Source organism: Miniopterus natalensis, chromosome 5 (assembly GCF_054644295.1).
Source record: "Miniopterus natalensis isolate mMinNat1 chromosome 5, mMinNat1.hap1, whole genome shotgun sequence".
NCBI lineage: Eukaryota > Metazoa > Chordata > Mammalia > Chiroptera > Miniopteridae > Miniopterus > Miniopterus natalensis.
In genome coordinates, this window is record NC_142085.1 from 9,187,842 (window position 1) to 9,208,882 (window position 21,041).

A 21,041-nucleotide genomic window follows, 5' to 3' on the forward strand; every position below is an offset into this window, starting at 1 on the left:
ATGGCCCTGCGCAAGGAGCTGCTCAAGTCCATCTGGTACGCTTTCACCGCGCTGGACGTGGAGAAGAGCGGCAAGGTGTCCAAGTCCCAGCTCAAGGTGAGGGGCACCGGGCCCGGGGGAGGCTGGCAGACACGCCTCACCAGCCCCTCCCGCCTGCGCCCGGCCTGAACACTGGTGCTCTCGGGCGCCCAGCCATCGAGAGGCCCCGGACCGGGAGTGGGGCCGGTCCTGGGTGACTGCTGCCCACTGTCCAGAGAGCAGGGGGTAGGTGCAGAGCCATTGCCCAGAGCCCTGCCCCTCGGCTGGCGGGAGGGTGGAGGCGGCATCATGGTGTTCTGAGGGCCAGGGCCAGGCGATGTCCCAGACTGCATGTGATGAGCACACATCTCCCCAGAGTCAAGCTTGGGCACGTACCCTACTCCTTCCTGCTGCTGCCTCCTGGCTTTGAAGAGAGACAGTTAGCTAGTCCTTGTCAGTCACTTCCTCCCAGGGCTGGAGCCGAGAGGCTTAAAGAGCCTTGCCCAGTGCAGACCAGGCTGGCTCAGTCACCTTTGCCAGGACTCCCCTCTGAAGCCTGCCTCCCAGGTGGGCCAGAGCTGGGAAGGGGCATTATGCTGATGCCCAGCTTCCCCCCTCCCCCCACAGAACAGGTTAGGACATTTCTACCTTAGGCCTTGAGACCTCAGGTAGGGATGGGGTGGCATCAGCCCAGGAAGAGCCCCATCAGTGATTGTCCTAAAGTTCATTGGCCCTAGGCAGTTGCTGGCAGGCCAAAAGTCAGTCTCCCTTCCTCCAGTCCTGGGTTAAGGCTGTCTCCTCCACCTGTTAGTGGGAAAGAAGTAAGACTCTGAACCAGCGGTTTTCAACCGTGAGCCTCAAGAATGTTTAAAACATGCAGTACCTGACTACTTAGGGGCACGGACCTCTTTTCCCTTAGATTTCCAATAAAAAAATGGCAGCAGCCAACACAACAGCTGTCCATTGTGAATGAATCAAAGTTATGCCTGGTTTTGTGTGTGTTTTTGTCAGATTGGCCAAAAAAAATATTTTGGTGTGCCGCAGGATTTTAGTAGTTAGTTTATGTGTGTCATGAGATGAAAGGGTTGAAAATCGCTGCCCTAAACTGTTGGAACCAGTGAGCAGTGGGAGACGGGAGCAGGGTAGGCCTCAGCTGGGACCTGCCTTAGTGGTGCATTGGTTCACTCCACAAATATTTATTGACCACCAACTATGTACCTGATATGAGGCTAAGGCCCTAGATTCCTTATGTCTCCTCTGGGATCCCCCAAGTAGGGGTACAGTCTCAAGGAAACCTCCATACTTAATGACCAAGGTAGGAGGTGCCTAGAAACCTAAGAGAGATGAATGGAAATGGATAGGTGTTATTCCTGTCCCCGCTACGACCCCCTACCTTGCTGAACTTGGAGGCACTGTAATTGAATGTCCCAAACCGTCCTGTCCCGTAATCTATTCCTTAGCCAGAATTGTGAGCATCCAATAAGTGATTCTTGACTCCCCCAGGAAGGAGAGTACACTACCACCTTTAATCATCTGGGAGAATGTCCCCACAGGCAGGCTCTTCCTTATAGTCAAATTATTTTATTGCAGATCATATCATCTAGTTGGGTCTTCAGTTTAGACAGAAGAAAATCCATCTCTGCTTGAGCCTCTGTCTTGGCCTCTAACTGGGCCAGTGCCTGCTCCCCACCCCCACAGGTTGAGTATTTGCAGGGAAGAGTCATGGGGAGCTTGCATACTTGAACTGTTTGCTGTATGTACCACATCACAGCTCAAACTGAGCCCACTGCCAGCAGCCTGTTTGGTCACACAAGGTCAGTGGTAGATTTCTCTCTCCACTTGACAGAAAACTGGTTCACTCTGGGAATCTGAGCTGTGAGATTCTCTGGCAGGTGGTGGGTAGAGCAGAAATGTCAAGCCCATGTCATTGGAGGTGGACACTGGGATGGGAGGAAGTAGTGATGGTGTTGGGGGTGGGGATGCCGGAAAGGCAAGGGAGCAATAGAGAAGTGGTCAGAAGGCAGAGAAAGAAGCAGATAAGAAATATACCAGCAGGAACCACCCTCTCCCCTGAAAAAAACTTGGGGAGAAGGGATAAGGTTGGGGTTAGCCTCTGCTCACTAGAACTCTCCCTGGGCGCCGAGTCCTTGGTTGGGATCAAGCAGAACTGTACCAGCCAGAGCAAGCTTTATGTGTCTGTGATAGTCACCACTTCTGCCCTGATGTGTGGGTAGAAGGGCTGCCACCGTCTGTCCTGGGCAAAGCCGTGATGAGGCCAGAGGGGAGAGGAAGAACTGCAGCTCCTCTGAGCAGTAGCCCAAGGAGCCAGGAGTGTGTTCTCTGGAGAAGAGAAGGCCCTGGAACAGGATTAGATGAGTTTTCCTCTCTTTGAATTCTTGTGAAAAGTACAGTGGTCTTTGTCCAGTTGGGTTGAGAACACTAAAAATAGAGCAATAGGAGTGACATTTCTGGATTGGGGTTGAACACAAAATTTCTCAGGAGTTGTGGACTGAATTTTTGTAGGGCCCCCAGAACCTCCACCTCTAAAAAACTTTAGGAGCAAGTAGTCCTGGCAGGGCTGCAGTGAGGGGAGTCTTAGGGGAGCTGGGCTTCCTAATGGCCACACCCTCCTCCCTAGGGGAGCAGCTTTGGTTTTAGGCCTAATGGGGGATGAGCTGAGTATTTGGCTTCCTCCCTCCGGGACAGCCAGGCCCGCAGCGAGGGGCCTAGGATTGGGGATGTGGTTGGAACGTCATGTCTTTGTCTGGATAAGGATCTTAGGAGGTAGCAGGCCCACCACTTCCCCTTGACTGGCAGGAGCCGGGGAGGGCAGAGAGGGTGAACCGAGGCCTTCCCTGCTTGGCCTGGGGAGGCTCCTGAGCCTCCAGTGGGCACTCAGGGCAGTCCTGGGGCCCAAGTAGGACTGCTTGCCTCCTTGGGCCCCAGGGACAACACCTTCTTGGTGGAGGGAAGTTAAGAGCAACTCCAGGAATGTGCTGGCTGGAGTCATCAACTTTGCCCTGACCCCTGCCTGTGCTGGTGTCCTCAGTAGGGATGGGGAGGAGGAGGGTTGCTTCATGATGTGCAAACCACTTGGCTCCAAGTCACACAGGTTTAGACCTGTATTACTCCCCAGCTGGGTCACCATGGGCAAGTGACTACCATTTCTGAACCTCCAGTTCCTTATCTGTAAAGCCCTAGGGTTGAACTGGGGATCACTAAGCTATCCAGTTAACAACCTACGAAAATAAATGTTAACCAAGAACATTAAGTAGGAGAGCCCGGCCGGGCGTGGCTCAGCGGTTGAGCTTGACCTAGGATCCTAGGCGATCGGGGTTCGATTCCAGGTCAGGGCACATGCCTGGGTTGCAAGCTGCAGCCAATCAATGACTCTCTCATCATTGATGTTTCTATCTCTCTCTCTCCCTCTCCTTTCCTCTCTCTGAAATCAATAAAGCTATATTTAAAAAAAAAAAAAATTAAGTAGGAGAAACTGAGCCTTGACACTGGCTCTCCTTCGTTTTCGGAGCCTCTCTTGCCTTTGATGCCTGCACCCAACCCTTCCAACCCCTTCTTGCTCTCAGCAGGCACACAGCCCGCACCTTTTAAAATTCCCAGTGCTCTTCCCTCATGATAGCAGCTAAGCTTTACTACCCACTGGTTGAGAAAAATACATTCAGTAGCTCTTAGAAAGGATCTGCATATTTTAGAAGAATCACTTAGTACCTTGATACATGTAAAGACTTGGCCATGGAGGAGGGAGAGGGGAGATTGATCGCTCATTCTTTCTGCAGTCATTACTTGGTGCTTTTATGGATCCTCAAACCCCTGTATCTGCATCTACTCCCGAAGGCCAGAAACTACAGAACCGTGGGCATGGCTGTAGCCCCAATCCCTGCACTTGAGCTTTTAGGGAACTCCAGACCCCAGATGATAGCCACTCCCCAATGTGCCTTCAGAGGAAACAGTGAACAAATGAAGCCTCTCCAAGGTCAATGGCTGCCAACCCAGAGGTCAGGGCTACCTGGAGGGGGGCGGGGGGGCTGTGGGAGTTCTCTCTGAGGGAGGCCGAATGGCAGCTAGTGAACTGCAGACACCTGGACCCCACCCCAGGAAACTCTGAGTCAGTAGATCCGGGCGGGCCCCAGCATATTTCAGTTTCACCAGCTCCCCAGATGATTCTGATGCTCAGCCAGAGCCAATGTAGCATAGAATTCAAGAGCAGGCCTTTAGTGTCCTTCCTTCAGCAAGACACTCACCTCTCTGAGCCTCGATGTCCTCATCTGTAAAAATGAGCACAATGAGGGTCCCTGCCTTGGGGCTGAGGATTGATCCGCTCATGCTGGCCTCTATCCCAGCCATTTCCTCTCCAGCATGACCCTCTTCTGGTCACACCCACTCCCCCCCAGCCCCCACCGCACCCAGGCACCGGAAGCCTGGCAGCCTGAGGTCTGCTAAACTCTGAGAGGCTCTGAGCGTCTGGAGCCTTTATTTCCTCCTTGTCGTGACACCTGACAGCTCATAGGGACGGGCTCCTCTGCCCTGGGCCCCTCAGATTCCACCTGAGACCTACCCTCCCTCAGGAAGGTAGGTCTCAGATGAGGGCCATGTGGGTGACGAAACCAAGGAGAGAAGTGCGCGCTGCCGTGTGGCAGGTTTTCTCCTGGGCTGGGAAGGCTTTGTCTGTTATTTCATTGAGCGCCCTTTTAGAGAGATGAAAATAGGCCCAGTGAGGTTAACTTGCTCAGAGAGATTCAGTCCATATCTGTCTGAGTTTTGTATTTTTCCTACTCCTCCCCATGAAGCATTTCAGTTCGTTCAACAGATTTATTGTATCCATTATGTGACAGACCAGTGGCACTGCAGAAAGACAGACAGAACTAAATCTGGCCCTTGCGGTCTAACATTGCAGGCAGAGAACACATATGATAAAATAAGTAAAAAGGTATCGTGATAGAAGCTGGTACATGACATGGAGGAAACTAGAGCAGAAATAGGGATGGGGAGGGGGGTAGAGAGGATGGGCTTAGAGATTCAAATAAGGTGATCAGAGAGGCCCTGCCTGAGAAGTTGACATCTAAGGAAAGCCTGGAAGGAGGAGACAGTGTGAGCCATCCCGTGACCTGGGAGAAGAAGGTTTCAGGCCAAAGGAAGCACCTGAGCAAAGACCCTGAGGCAAGAGTGCCTGGCTTGTCTAATAAATGCCAAGGGAGCCAGAGTGTCTGCAGAGAAGTGAGCAAGAGGGATCGAGTCAGAGAAAGTACAGCAGGCCAGGTCACATGGGGCCTGAGGCCTCTGGAAGGACTCGAGACTTTCCTCAGAAAACAATGGAGAACCATTGGAGCATTTAAGTTAGACTTTGGGATCAGTCAAAAACATTCAGCTTGTGGGGGTCGTTGTACTGAGCTGGGAGTCGGGCTGAGACTAGAGTCCTTGTTACCCCCAAGGAATGTAGAACCCCGGCAGGGCGCACACCAACAGGGCGCAGCAGCAGAATGTTATTACAGAGCAACTTTATAACACGGTATATTAGTAACTGGTTAATGGCACCCTTTGTTTTTTATCTGTAGTATTAAATTTTTGTCATAAAAACAATATATGCTCCTGGTTTAAAAAAAATCAGTGCAGAAGAATATAATTTTTTAAAAGAAGAAATTTATTATAAAAGTAAAGCATGTTACTGGTTGATAAAACTCAAAGACAAATGTCATGTTAAAGAAGATGAAAGCTCCTTGCCTCCCTGCGGTGTGGTGAGGTGAGAGCTGTTAATAGTTTACTGAGTCCGCTAAGTTTTTTTGTTTGTTAATCCTCCCCAGAATATATTTTTTCCATTAACAGTTTTAGAGAGACTGGAAGAGAAGGAGGGAGGGGGGAGAGAGAGCGAGAGATCAATTGGTTGCCTCCCGCACGCACCCTGACCAGGGCTAGAATAGCACTTGGAACTGAGGTACGCGCCCTTGACCAGGATTTGAACCCAAGGCCCTTCAGTGCACAGGCCACACTCTAACCACGGAGCCACACCAACCAGGGCTAGGTTTTTATTTTTTTTAAATATGTCTTTATTGGTTTCAGAGAGAGGAGAGGAGAGGGAGAGAGAAACATCAATGATGAGAGTCATTGATCGGCTGCCTTTGCACGCCCCGGACTGGAGATCGAGCCCGCAACCCGGGCCTGTGCCCTGACCGGGAATCGAACCCAACTGCCTGGATCCTAGGTTGACGCTCAACCGCTGAGCCACGCCCGGCCTGGCTAGATTTTTATTTCTATGTACAAATAAACATACTAGGTTGAACCATATGAAACTGCTGACATCTGTTTTGACCTTCTAAAATAGCAGTTTGATATGGTTCAACCTAATCTTTGCACACACATTTGTTTTACAAACATTTTATCTACAGCGTACTTTTTTCACCTGCCAGTATATTATGCATAGCTTTCCATGTCTGTTTATACAAATATAATAATAATAGCTCACAACTTTTGTTAAGCACTGCACTATGCAAATTCCGGGGGTGGTGGTGGAGGGATTAAGAACAACTCCAGTTCAGGAATGTGCACCAGGCACTGTGCTAGGCTCTTTGTTCTAAAACTCCCTGTGGATGGTGCCCTGGCCAGTTTGGCTCAGTGGTTAGAGTGTCAGCCATGGACTGAAGGGTCCAGGGTTCGATTCCAGCCAAGGGCACGTACCTTGGTTGCAGGCTTATTCCCTGGCCCCAATCAGGGTGCATGGGGGAGGCAACCAATCAATGTGTCTCTCTCACATCGATGTTTCTTTCACTCTCTCTTCCTTCCACTCTCTCTGAAAAGCAAGGGTAAAAAATATCCTTGTGTGAGGATTAAAAAATAAATAAATAAAAATAGAAATAAAAATCCCTGTGGAGCAGACCCCCTTAGCATCCTCACAGAGAAGACTAAGGTCTTGGAGAAGTTAAATTACTGGCCCAAGAGCACACATGTGGCAGAAGTAAAATCTTTCCGACACACACAGGTCTAAAACACGCCATACCTGCCCCTACCAAAGAAGCCTCGCACCGTCTCCAATTCTTCCTACTATAAACAAGGCTTCAGTGAGCACTCCTGTACATGTAGCTGTGTCCCCTTGAGCATCTGTGGGTTGGATGACTAGAAATACTGGACTCATGCTCCTTTTCAAGTTTGATAAATTCTTGCCCCCAGAGAGACTACCAATTCACACCCCACCAGCAGGACACTCAAGTCTCCTTTTCTCCACAACCTCCTCAGGACTTGATACAAATAGTCTTTGCATCTGTGTCCATTTGTTAGGTGAAAAATCACACTTTTGACACAGGAAGGGACTACCTTTGCTCTGTGCAGACCTAAGTCTGGCACTCCAACCTCACAGCCCATGGCAGGTATTATCTTGCTTTACTGACAATAAAACTGAGGCCCAAAGGGTGAAGGAGTTTGTCCAAGGCCCCACAACTGGAAAGGGAAGGTCCCTGGACTTCCGTCCCCACCACTGGAGTGTAGCACTTTGGCCAGGCTATGCAGGAAGCTTCTTAAAGAGGTGCTTTTAGAGACAAAGGGAGATAAGGACCTGGATAAATTGAAAAGAGGCCAGGAGGCAACAGGTGGAACTCTGTAAAACTCAGAATAATACTTGTCCCTTCAGAAGTTCTCTTGTGTTAGTCGCCATGGACAGTAAGTGGCATGGGGCCAGTGGCACCTCTTAGATGGGGATTGGTATCCTGTGATCACAGATGTATTAGTCAGGTCTTTTCTGGATAAAAATGATGGAAACCCAACTCAAAATAACTAAAGGGAGATGTTTTTTATTTGCTCACATAACCAAAGCTAAACATAGCATTGTCTTCAGGCATGGCTGGATCCAGGTTCTCAAAAGATGACTCTCTTTATCCCTTGACTCTGCTTTTTTCTCTGATGACTTTATTCTTAAGCAGGCACTTCTGACAATGGGACAAAGATGTCAGCTGCATCTCTCTTCCAGCAACTTAACAATTCCATAGAGCATACCTGTTTTTCACTAGAGGAAGCAAAAATCATAGGGCTACTTCTCATTGGCCCAGACTTGGTCATGTGCCCTTCCTTGACCCAATCACTATGACTTTGATGTGCCCACCCTTGCAGACAGGTGGGGTTGGGGTGCAAATGGTCAATACCACAGATACTGAGAATGGAGAGAAGGTACTTCTCAAAGGGAAATCTGGTCTCTGCTACCAAAATAAGGGAGGGGGGCAGAGTTCATGAGGGAGAAACGTCAGCTGTTCTCTAGAACAAGAGAAGGCAAGACCAAAGATCGCATATGAGATTACGCGAAGAGCGTGGGAAAGAGGGAGCGTGGGGTGGGGATCAGGGATGGCTGCCTGGAGGGAAGTTAGGGAAAAGAAAAACACTGACGCTCTGCTGAGCCCCCCAACAGCCCACTTTGCCAAGTTGAACCTGAGGCCCGAGAACACTGGGGAGAAGTCTCAATCATCCCTCCCCTCCTGCCCCAGAAGGGAATAGAAAAATGAAGGCTTGGCACATAGGCCCTCCCTAGGTGTTGCCAGCTCCTGCCTCAGAGGAGCTGATTCCAAGGTTACTGATGCTGGTGGAATCAGCGAGATCGGCATTTACTGATGGCCTTTGGTATGCAGGAGGTGACATAGGCGCAGTGGGACATAAAAATGAGCAGTCTCTAGAGCTCACAGTCTAGCTGAAAAGAGGCCCGGGATCGATATTCTAATAGGGAGGCAGCCTTCAGAGCCAGGCACGCCTAGTTCCACCTCAGTCCTGCCACTTATTACTCTTAACCTCTCCAAGTCTCGGGATCTTTATCTAGAAAACAGGGCCATTAATGTCTGTGTATGACAGTTGTGGGGGTCCACACGGGGTGTAGAAAGCACCCCGTGCAGCAGCTGGCACATAATGTGTGTGCAGTAGTGGCTAACGGTTGGCACTGTCTGCGATAAGTACTATAACAGAATCACCCAAGGTGGGTTTTTTCCTGATTTCTTTGTTCAAACTTCATCCTGTTGCTCCTAATATCATGGGTTGGTTAACCAACCCTGCTTCCCCTGCGTTCCGCCGCGGCCTCCATCCCTTCGAGGCCTTGTCCCCCACATCTGTCCCCTACAGACCATATTCAGGGCCCTGTCCTGAGCCCTCTCCAGCTCCTTCCATCTTCGGAAGGCCAGTGACTGGGATGGCACAGGGCCGTGGGCAGTGGACACACCTGCGTGCTGGGCACCCAGCAGCCCGGGCGGGAGTCTGGTGGGAAGCGATCAGCCCGGGGGTCGGCCCTGGGATGTCCGCAGCCTCCCTGCGGACGGCCCGGCGTCTCAGGAAGCTCTTGGGATCTGGGATCTGCGGAGCTGCATTTGAATCCCAGGCTCTCGCGGTGGATCCTTGAGCCTCAGGGTCCTTGTCTGCAGAAAGAGGACCCATCCCCCTACCTAATAAAGTGGCTAAGAGCATGGCTGCCTGGGTTTGATGCCAGCTCTGCCAGCTCTCTGACCTTGGGCGAGTTACTTAATGTCTCAGGACCTAGGGTTGTTTGGTTTTTTATCTCTAAAATGGGGATATTAACAGTTATTATGGGGACTCAGTGAATTATATGTAAAGTGCTTAGCTCAGTTCTTGGTGCATAGTAAGTGTATGTTTTCATTTTCTTGTGAGGTTTTTTTTGAGGTATAATCAACATTTAACATATTATTTCAGGTGTACAATATGATTCAATATTTGTACATACAGTAGACCCTTGAACATGGGTTTGAACTGCATGAGTCCATTTATATGCAGATATTTTTCAATAAATACACATTCAGCCCTCCCTATCTGCTGGTTTTACATCTGCAGATTCAACCAATCATGGATCAAAAATAGTATTTTCCGTCTATGGCTGGGAATCCATGGATGCGGAGGGCCAACTGTATGCATTGCTCTGCGCCATTTTATGTAAGGGACTTTAGCATCTGTGGATTTTGGTATCCACGGGGATCCTGGAACCAATCCCCCGCAGATTCTGAGGGACAACTGTAGTTAAGTTAAAAAAAATGTTTTTTAATGTTTTTTATTGCTTTTAGAGAACAGAAGGGAGAGGGAGAAAGAGAAAGAGACAAACACTGTTGTGAGAGAGAAACATTGATCGGTTGCCTCCCATAGGCACCCCCACAATCAGGGATCCAACCCACAACCTGGGTATGTGCCCTGACTGAAAATTGAACCCAGGACCCTTCAGTGTACGGGAAGACACTCCAGCCACCTGAGCCACACCAGCCAGGGCTGTAGTTAAGTTTATGAGGAGTCAAAAGTTATACTTGGAGTTTGGACTTTGCGGGGGTGGGGGTATTGGTGCTCCTAACCCCACATTGTTGCTCAGTGGTTGGAGTGTTGCCCTCCCACCCCCGGCACAGAAGAGTCCCGGGTTCTATTGTCGGTCAAGGGCACATACCTGGGTTGCAGGTTCGATCCCCGGCCCTGGTCGGGGGGCATGTGAGAGGCAACCCATGGATGTGTCTTTCACATCAATGTTTCTCTCTCTCTCTATCCCCCCCTCCCTTCCTCCCTTCCACTCTCTCTAAAAATTAATGGAAAAAATATCCTCAGGTGAGGATTAATATATAAAAAAAGATTTACTCTCTTAACAACATTCTTTTTTATTTCTTAATTGTTTATTTATAAAGAGAACTATTCCTTTGCTCAAATGTTCATGTTTCATAATTCAGGAACACAGGTCAGTGACTAACTTCCACGGAATTCAACCCAAAGAAATTCTTTACATTCCAAGATCGCTTTGCCCTCGAAAGATGCCAGCCTTCTTCATCCCCCCCAAATCTTTCATGGAATTACAGTAGAAATCTGCATGTGCCTTCTTTCTCGGGTCAGCCACAGCAAACTTACAGAAAGCTGCAACCCCCAGGGATACAGGGATCGCTCCAACAATGTGAAACCGCAGACGCTTGGCCAGAAGGCCACGCATCTGAGGTTTCGGCAAAGCCCTGGAAGGCATGGTAGTTTTTTCTCCTCAACACTGTCCTTCCTGATGGAGAAATGGACTCTCGGCAACTTCCAAATATGCAATGCAATACTAGTAACCATAATCGTCATGGTGGACATCCCCATGACTTGTTTTATACCTGGAAGTTTATAATGTTGACCTGCTTCTCTCATTTCCCCCACCCCCACCCCCTACCTCTGGCAACCACCAGTCTATTCTCTAAATCTGCGAGGGTTTTTTGTTTTGCTTTGTTTTTTAGATTCCACATATAAGCAAGATTATACATATTTGTCTTTCTCTATCTGACATTTTTCACTTAGCGTACTGTCTTCAAGTTCCGTCCCCATTGATGCAAATGACAAGATCATTTTTTTTCTTTTTTTATTAAATTTATTGGGGTGACAATGGTTAATAGGAACATATAGGTTTCAGGTGTGTGTTTCTATGTTACAAGATCTGTATAAGATCATTCTTTTTTATGGCTGAATAATAATCCATATATATATATGCCTTAGTTAGGATTGAACTGAGTAATGTGTGCAGAGGACCTGGCCAGGATGGGGATGGGGCAGAGAGGTGGGAGCTGTCTCTTGGCCCAGTTTTGGTTGGGGTGCAGGAAAGCTAACTGCCACTCTGTCTCAGGTGCTGTCCCATAACCTGTACACGGTCCTGCACATCCCCCATGACCCTGTGGCTCTGGAGGAGCACTTCCGAGATGATGACGATGGTCCCGTTTCCAGCCAGGGATACATGCCCTACCTCAACAAGTACATCCTGGACAAGGTGGGGCCCAGCCTGGGGGAAGCACCTCTAACCTCTCCCCATCTCCCAGCCAGCATCCCAATACATTTCCTCCCCCTATAAACTCCCACTTCGGTCCCCTCTGGACAACTGCTCTCCCATTTCCACCCTTCACTTCCCAGCCACTCGCCCCTTCCTTGCCCCCCTTAACTCCCTTCAGTCTCCCTCATCTCTCCTAGCCTCCACCCTGCCCGTAACTTCCCATCCATCCCTCCCTAGGCCCACCTCCAGCTTCCAGCTGTAACCTGTAAAAAGAGTTCCCCAGCTTCCCCCTAGTGCTGTCCCCCCGCTCCTGCCAGCTGTCACTGTCTTCTCAGGTTCTTCTTGACTGTCCATTCCCCCCGGGCCTCCCCTTCTTTCTCCTTGGGGCTAAGGGACTAGAGTTTCTCTGTTGGCAGGGAACTTGGGTGGGTATGGATGTGTGTGTCAGGGGTGAGGGGGCGCAGGGTGGTTGGAACCAGCTGGTTACCTGGTAATCAGCTCAGTTAGAGCTGGACTTGGCTGGGTGGACAGCAGGAGAGCAGATGATCCGAGAAACCAGCTGGAGCCCGGTGTGGGGTAGAGCCGGGCCGGGACAGCCTTCCTGGCTGACCTGCAGGCCTGGTGGCAGGTGGAGGAGGGGGCTTTTGTTAAGGAGCACTTTGATGAGCTGTGCTGGACCCTGACGGCCAAGAAGAACTACCGGGTGGATAGCAACGGGAACAGCATGCTCTCCAACCAGGATGCCTTCCGCCTCTGGTGCCTCTTCAACTTCCTGTCTGAGGACAAGTACCCTCTGATCATGGTTCCCGATGAGGTGAGGGTGATGGCGGCCCCGGCGACCGAACCACTTGGGGCCAGGCCTCAGCAGAACCGCGAAGGCAGCCAAATCACCTTTGTGCTCTCCCACACCCCCTTTCTGCTTTCTCTTCCCATGTTGATACCTGTCTGCGCCCAGCCGTCTCCAGGTGCCTAGAACTGCCCCCATCAGGGCACCTGTGCCCTCTCCCAGGAGAGCCAAAGCTACACTCTCCTCGGGCTCTGCTGGCCCTCACAGTAGGAAAGTGACCTGCCAATTCTGTTTATAGAGAGGTGTAAATGCCTGATGCATTACTGGGCATTTAAGAACAAAAACATTTAAGATCAAATGGCAGGATTTTAGGCTCTGTGGCAGTGGGAGGAGGGTGCTCTATGAGGGAAAGGGAGACCTCTCTGGGACATCTCTCCAGTTACTCCAGCTGGACAACTGAGTCTGACCCTGGCTCTAGATTTTGCCATCCTGTCTTCTGCAGTATAAGGGAGCCAGGGCAGATTCAGCGCAGGACCCCAGAGAGGTTTCCTGGGAGCAGAGGCCTGGAGTCCCACCCCTTCCTCAACTCGTCAGTGAAGCCAGGGCATGTGCCCCCTTTTCCAGTCAACCTGCCCCCTCCCTCTGTTCTCCACCCCCCTCCCATCCGCACAGCCTTCTCCCGACCCTAGCCCTCTGGGTGAATTTAGGCCTTTAGATTAGGGTGTACAGGGAGGGGTCCACTGTGTTCACAGAAGTATGTGCATGTCTAACTTCACTCAGATTTGTATCCTCACTTCTGCTTGTGGGAAGATTGAGGGGAGCCACAGCCCTCAACTGGCGCACCCCACTCCCAGCTGAGACCCAGTCGCCCCCAGAGTAAAAGTCCTGGAGAGGGTTTCCCAAGAAGCTGCTGGGGCGGGAGAGGGACGCATGTCCATCTACACAGGCACCTAGTTGGCACCCTTGCCAGACCCCTGCCAGCCAGGGTAAGGCGGCCTCTCAGAAGGCCGCTTGCTGCTGTGATCAGCGTGCAGTGTGAACTAACTGCAGCAGGATGTACCCCAACCACCACTTCCTGTTCCTCTGCAGCAGGTTTCCTGTCCCTGCCTTGCTTACCCCCACACCCAGTCCCCTCGACCTCCCATAGGGAGGATCCACAGGGTTGGGGCTTGGGATAGGACCCACGTGGGATTCAGGAGATCCGAATCAAATTCTGGCTGCCAGCAACTTGCTGTGTGATTTAGAATAAGTCACTTCCCCCTTTGGGCCCCAGTTTTGTCATCCGCTAAGTGAGAGTGTTGGATGAGAGGGCTCTTGCACCCCCTCTGATATTTTCTGTGATGTGCTGCCTCTGCCTGGCCCCTCGCCTGCAGCTCCTACCTTCACCTGCCCTCAGCGTAAGGCAGGAAGGAGTGGGACCATAGATTGGGGAAAGGGAGAAGATGCCTGAGCTGGGGTTGGGGCTCCAGGATCCCCTCCCAAATCTCTACCCTGGTCCACCAGTTTAGCTCTCCGCCCCCATCCCAAACCCCCTGTTCCTGGTCACCTCTGCTCAGGCTCTGGGAGCCAGATGGGAGCGCCCCCTAGTGTTGGTACCAACAACACCGCCTGCTGCAGTCACCAGGCCTTCCTTCTCCCCCTGCAGGTGGAGTACCTGCTCAAGAAGGTGCTCAGCAGCATGGGCTTGGAGGTGGGCTTGGCAGAGCTGGAGGAGCTGCTGGCCCAGGAGGCCCAGGCAGCCCAGACCACCGGGGGGCTCAGCGTCTGGCAGTTCCTGGAGCTCTTCAACTCTGGCCGCTGTCTGCGAGGCGTGGGGCGGGACACCCTCGGCATGGCCATCAACGAGGTCTACCAGGAGCTCATCAAAGATGTCCTGAAGCAGGTCAGGCCAAGCTGGGAACTAGGGGAGGACCCCGAGGAGGAGCGAAGGGGGCCAGTGAAGCCTCTGACTTTGCTCTGGCTGGCAGGGCTACCTGTGGAAGCGAGGGCACCTGAGGAGGAACTGGGCAGAACGCTGGTTCCAGCTGCAGCCCAGCTGCCTCTGCTATTTTACGAGCGAGGAGTGCAAAGAGAAAAGGGGAACTATCCCCCTGGATGCGCAGTGCTGCGTGGAGGTAAGGGGGCAGGCGAGGGTGGGCACGCTCAGGGCCCAGGGCCTCAGTGTGGCATGAGGGCAGGCGCTCAGGAGGAGGGTCAGTGGAGAAAAGCCGGTGACAAATTTCTGCTTAGATGAGTGGAACCTAAATATACCTGAGTATCTCAAGGCCATTCTCATCCATGTCAGGGTGAGGTTTTTGTGTGTGTGTGTGTTTTGTTTTTTAAAGCAAACTGCAAATGAGATACTAAAATCGTTGTTGAGTAATGTGGATTTCGCTAAAGATTTTAGAGGAGATGGCTTACGTCTCACGCTACACAGCAAAACTTCCTCAAAATCCTCTTTAAAGGTCCTTCCCCTTCACCCAAAGGCCATTCCCTTTGACAACGCTATACACTCCTCTCCTTTTCCCCCTTCCCCTCCCCTTTTCTCCCTTGGCTCTGTCTATTATTATTTTTGAGGCTTAAAACAAAATTTTTTAAATTGTAGTAAAAATATATGTATAACATGAAATTTGCCACTTTAAGTGTACAATTCTCAAGCATTAAATACATTTACGGTGTTGTGGAACCATCACCATAGTCTGTTTCCAAAACTTTTCCATTGTCCCAAATAGAAACTCTGTACCCATTGGGTAATAACTCATCCTCACCCAGCCCCACTTTCTGTCTCTATGAATTTGAGTATCTAGGTACCTCATATAAGTGAAATCATATAATATTTGTGTGTTTTTTGTGTCTGGCTTATTTCTTTTAACATAATGTTTCCAAGGTTCATCCAAGTTGTGGCATGGATCAGGACTTCATGCCTTTTCATGGCTGAATAATATTCCATTGCAGATATATGCCATTTTGCTCATCCACTTATTCGCTGATGGACACTGGCTTGTTGCCATCTGTTTCCTCTTGTGAATAATGCTGTTGTGAATAGCCACGTACAGATTTCTGGGTGGAGATGTGTTTTCATTTATCTGGGTGCATACCTAGGAGTAGAATTGCTGGATCACAGGGTTACTCTGTTTAACTTTTAGAGGAACAGCTAAACTGTTTTCTATAGTGGCTGCACCATCTTACATTCTTACCAGCAGTATATGAGGGTTCCTATTTCTCCACATCCTCACCAACACTTGTCATTTTACATTTTTAAAAATTATTATAGCCACCCTAGGCTCTGTCCATTTTGTGTCAAATGAGGAAATAGGTGTTACTGTAGAAAGAACACAGATCTAGGCAGGCAGAGATCCCAACTCCACTAGTAAGAAGCTGTGTGAATTGGGCAAGTTCCTGGACCTCTTAGAGCCTCAGTTTCTTTCTCTGTAGAGTGGAGATAATGATGCCTGCCTGGCAAGGTTGTCTGGGAGGAGTGAACAAAATGATGCCTACGAAACACTAGTACAGACCCTAGAACATAAGAAGCTCAAAACATGGTTTCCACTAGAATGTAGCTTAGGGAAGGCAGGGATTGGGTCTGTTAGGCACACCTCAGTGTCCCAAATGCCTAGAGCAATGAGTGGCACTCAGTGGGCACTCCAAAACATCTGTGAAATGAATGAATGGAGAACGTTCTCAACAGGCAAGGGTCATGTGAAAATGAATGGTCTGGGTAGTGAGGACCCTGTCACTGGAGGTGTTCAAGCATGATCTGCATAAACACCCAGTGGCCGGCAACTAGATGCTAGGCCCCATGGGGAGATACCAAGATGAAAACAGCCCACCCCACCTTCAAAGAGCAAAGCCCCCCCTTAACTGGGGCTCCTGGCAGACGGGGGGGGGGGGGGGGTACCCAGGGAAGATGGCCAGCCAGGAGGGGTAGGGGCTGGAGCTGGAGCACCCTGGGGCAGGACCGTTGTGCCCATGACCCCAGCGAAGCCAGGCTGTCTGGGCCCCCTGCCCCTCCCAGGTGCTGCCGGACCGCGAGGGAAAGCGCTGCATGTTCTGTGTGAAGACGGCCTCCCGCACGTACGAGATGAGCGCCTCGGACACGCGCCAGCGCCAGGAGTGGACCGCTGGTGAGTCGCTCGGCGGTGGCCTGGCTGTGGCCGGGCCTCAGTCGCCTCCTCGGTGTAAAGGGGGCGATGACGCTTTGCCCAGTGGGAGGCTGGAGACGCCTGGAGCGACTCCTAAGGCCCCCTTCCTGCGGAGGAGGGGGCACCTCGAGCCGCCCCGCCCCGGGCTAGCCCCCCGCTGACCCCCTCTCGCCCCCTCCGCAGCCATTCAGATGGCGATCCGGCTGCAGGCCGAGGGGAAGACGTCGCTGCACAAGGACCTGAAGCAGAAGCGGCGCGAGCAGCGGGAGCAGCGGGAGCGGCGCCGGGCAGCCAAGGAGGAGGAGCTGCTGCGGTTGCAGCAGCTGCAGGAGGAGAAGGAGAGGAAGCTGCAGGAGCTGGAGCTGCTGCAGGAGGCGCAGCGGCAGGCGGAGCGCCTGCTGCAGGAGGAGGAGGAGCGGCGCCGCAGCCAGCACCGCGAGCTGCAGCAGGCGCTCGAGGGCCAGCTGCGCGAGGCGGAGCAGGTGGGGCGCCCGGGCCCGGGGCTCGGGGAGGGGCGCGGCGGGGCCGGGCCGGAGCTGAGGACGCGGGGCGGGCCGGGCCGAGGGCGGAGCCCCGGGGCCGACGGATGGTGGCGGATTTGAAAGGAGGGGTTGTTGGGACGAGCAGGTAGGCTTGAAAGATGGGCGTGGGGCGGGGCCTGTGCCTGGGGGAGACCTGCGGGAGGAGGAAGGGTGGAGGGTGCGGGAAACCGGCGGAGGGCTGGCCCGAGGGAAGGGGCGGGGCTGAGCGCTCGGTGGGGGCGGGGCCCGTCTGGGGGCGGGGCTTGGGCTGCGGGGTCCCTGAAGACCACGTCATTCCCGATGAATTTGGATTAAGGTGGGAATAGGTTGGACTAGACTTGCTCACAGTTTACAGCGACACCAGTTTGGGGAATGCGGGATGGGAGGAGGCGGCCCGAAAGTGGAGGCGCGCTGGGCATGTAGAGGCCGTGAGGTTTAAGATTTAAGAGATCTAGAGCTGGAGCCAGGAACACGTGGGTTCATTGCCAGCTCTGCCCTTTAGGAGCCCCGTGATCTCAGGCACGTTACTCAGCCTCTCTGTACCTGTTCCTTATCAGTGACATGTCGATGCCAGTAGAATTTTGCTTGTAGAGGTACAGTGAGGAACAAATGAGGAAACAGTTGTTCTAACAATTATTATAATTATAGTCACTCCCTTCCTAGCACCAGCCTTAATTATAATGATAACACATTATGTTATCATATATAATTATTATTATTAAGGCTGGTGCTAGGAAGGGGGTGACTTGAGACCCTTTCCCCCCGTGTAGCATCTGTTCGCCGATCATTATCTGACTAGTCAAGCTCTCATAAAGGGATCAGATCAGGAAACCCTGACATGGAGGAACTCCCCAGACTCTAACCTGGAGATAACTAGTTGGGCCAGCCTAGCAGAACCCTGGGGAAAGGGCAGCACACTTGCTGCGCCCCTCCCTGTGCCCCCGTTGACCTGGCCCTACGTCCCTGCAGGCCCGGGCATCCATGCAGGCTGAGATGGAGCTGAAGGAGGAGGAGGCTGCCCGGCAGCGGCAGCGCATCGAGGAGCTGGAGGAGATGCAGCAGAGGCTTCAGGAGGCTCTGCAGCTGGAGGTGAAAGCTCGGCAGGACGAAGAGGCCGTGCGCCTAGCCCAGACCAGGTAGGACGGAGGGGCCGCTCGGGTTCACCTCGGTGACTCCCCCGCCGCCCCACTTGCTGAGCACCTGCCAGGTGCCTTGGCTCTGGAGACAACACAGTGCATGCCTGGCAGGCTGCTGGAGGAGGAGGAGGAGAAGCTGAAGCAGCTGATGCAGCTGAAGGAGGACCAGGAGCGCTACATCGAGCGGGCGCAGCAGGAGAAGCAGGAGCTGCAGCAGGAGATGGCACTGCAGAGCCGCTCCCTGCAGCAGGCCCAGCAGCAGCTGGAGGAGGTGCGGCAGAACCGGCAGAGGGCCGATGAGGACGTGGAGGTGAGCCGGGGCTGAGCTGGGGTGGAGGCTGGCGGGGTGAGAGCGCTAATGATCAGGTGCTGGGCCTTTCCTCAAGCCTGGGATGCACCCTCCTCCGGCTGTGTGACCTCCGTGAATTTCCTGACCTCTCTGAGTGCAAGTCCCTTACTGGGGAAGGGGGACTGCTAATAGCATTGTTTTGAAGACTGAACGAGATAAATGAGAACATCAATGTGTGAGACGCACAGATTGGTTGCCTCCCACATGCACCCTGACTAGGCCAGGGATCAAGCCTGCAACAGGGGTACATGCCTTTGGTCAGGATTGAACCCGGAACCCTTCAGTCTGTGGGCCGACGCTTTAACCACTGAGCCAAACCAGCCAGGGCCACCATTAGCTGCTATTTTTATCATTATTAATCTGGGCAAAATTTTTCCTCCTACTCTTCCAAGACGATGTTTTGCTCTCCCTGTTTTTTTACATCCACTCCTCGGAGCCCAAATCTCCATAGAAGAGGGGTTTTCTATTTTGATGTTTTCTTTTTATTAATACTGGGGGTTTTGTTTGCTTGGTTTGTTTTGTTTTTGTTGTTATTTTTAATCCTCAAGGATGTTTTTCCATTGATTTTTAAAGATAGTGGAAAGGAGGGACGAAGGAAGGGGGGGGCATCGATGGGAGAGAGACACGTGGATTGGTCGCTTCCTGCACACGCCCCCGACTGGGGCTGAGGGTCAAACCTGCAACCAAGGGTACATGCCCTTGGCTGGGAATCAAACCCACAACCCTTCGGTGCGTGGGCCGATGTTCTAACCACTGAGCCACACCGGCCAGGGCAATATTGTTTATTTTATTTTGCTTTATTGGCTTACACGGTCATTGTAAAAAATTCAAACACAAAATATGTAACATAGAAAGGGAAAGGTCCTCTATGACCCCACCACCCGCTGCGAACGGCTGGGTGGACACCGGAGCAGAGGTTTTGCGTTGGTTCCTGGAGAGGTGGTGTGTGCCGTGGTGTAGAAGTCAGTGTGTGTCCCCAGGCAAATCGTTTAACCTCTTTTGCCCTTATTTGTTGTTAACTTCTGCTCTGGAGGTTGAATAAAATCATAAGTGTACTTAACACATCTTAGCTGCTTAATAAATGGAAACTATAATTATGATTATTTTCGACCCTTTGGGAGGGGAGGTCTTATGAGTCCCCTGAAATTGGATACCAACTGTACATATACGTAACTCCGTGAATACACATGAGTCTTTCTGAGGAGGTGATCAGTAGCCTTCGTCACATTCACCCTGTCTTAGATAGTGGCCCTGACCCACTCCCCACTGGCTCTGCCCCACAGGCTGCCCAGCGGAAGTTGCGTCAGGCCAGCACCAACGTGAAACACTGGAATGTCCAGATGAACAGGCTCATGCATCCCATTGAGCCTGGAGGTGAGAGAAGGGTTGGCCCTGGAGCTCTCCCTGGAGTGAGGAAGGAGAAGGGAGGGCAAAAGGGATCCCTCCAGATCTGTACCGCCTGCAGGATGAAGGTCAGAAGGCTCTCCTCCTCCCTCAGGGCTGAGGCAAGGCCCGTCAACCTCTCCCCCTGCACGTACCTTTCTCCTACTCATGCCTGCCTTTTCTCTGCCAGACAAGCGTCCCGCCACCAGCAGCTCCTTCACAGGCTTCCAGCCCCCTCTGCTTGCCCGCCGCGACTCCTCCCTAAAGCGCCTGACCCGCTGGGGATCCCAGGGTAACCGGACCCTCTCCCCCAGCACCAGTGAGCAGCAGAAGTCCCTCAACGGCGGGGATGAGGCTCCCATCTCGGCTTCCACCCCTCAGGAAGATAAACTGGACCCAGAACCAGAAAATTAGCCTCTGCTAGCCTCTTTCCCCCCAACCTTATGCCCACCAGGACCTGGCCACAGCTGGCCTGTGGGTGACACTGGCCCCTGCGAACGAGGGAGCTGAGGACCTGGTGTCAGGGGCCGAGGCCCTCCAACCATGAAACGGTCCAGAATGGAACCTAGTTTATTTTTTGCATCAGCCTCAGGCCCCAGACCACTAAGGCTGTCTGGGATGTTGATCCTTGAGAACACGATCCTGTGCCTTAACCCCAAGGATCCTATGCCCTGGGCCGGAAAAGAGTAAACAAGCAAGCCAGGGGCCATCTGCCCCTAGATGGCCACCCAAGTTGTGGAGGCCCATTTCCAAATAAAAACTGTTCTTGGAGTGCATTATTGATCAGGTCTGCTGTCTATTTTTCCTGCCATTTCCTCTCTCCTCCCTCAAGTCCAGTTATAGGTCCAAGAAAGACTAAAGGACAGGGCTAGGAGAGTACACCCTGCCACTTGCTGACGGGTGACTATGCTCAAGTTTCTTACCGCTCTGCACTTCAGTTCCCACGTTAGTAAAACGAGTAATAATAGTACCTACCTTATTGG

At 52.0% G+C, this 21,041-nt stretch overlaps 1 protein-coding gene and 1 pseudogene across 1 annotated transcript; one reads left to right on the forward strand and one right to left on the reverse strand.

Moving 5' to 3' along the window:
* Window positions 1-21,041, forward strand: DEF6 (DEF6 guanine nucleotide exchange factor). Its single transcript, XM_087817092.1, has 11 exons — window positions 1-96; window positions 11,621-11,761; window positions 12,390-12,575; window positions 14,194-14,430; window positions 14,516-14,662; window positions 16,543-16,651; window positions 16,853-17,151; window positions 18,160-18,326; window positions 18,438-18,636; window positions 19,959-20,049; window positions 20,249-21,041. Exons 1-11 carry the CDS (start codon window positions 1-3, stop codon window positions 20,470-20,472), a joined length of 1,896 nt encoding a protein of 631 aa, XP_087673218.1. The 3' UTR covers window positions 20,473-21,041.
* On the reverse strand, window positions 10,757-10,990 carry LOC148093030 (cytochrome c oxidase subunit 6C pseudogene; annotated as a pseudogene).

What these genes read in the sequence shown, in the direction of transcription:
- DEF6 (XM_087817092.1), top strand. Translation starts at nt 1, where the DNA reads ATGGCCCTGCGCAAGGAGCTGCTCAAGTCCATCTGGTACGCTTTCACC. An exon ending in TCAAAGATGTCCTGAAGCAG is followed by an intron (nt 14,431 to 14,515) that starts GTCAGGCCAAGC and finishes TCTGGCTGGCAG; the next exon opens with GGCTACCTGTGGAAGCGAGG. An exon ending in AGCTGCGCGAGGCGGAGCAG is followed by an intron (nt 17,152 to 18,159) that starts GTGGGGCGCCCG and finishes ACGTCCCTGCAG; the next exon opens with GCCCGGGCATCCATGCAGGC.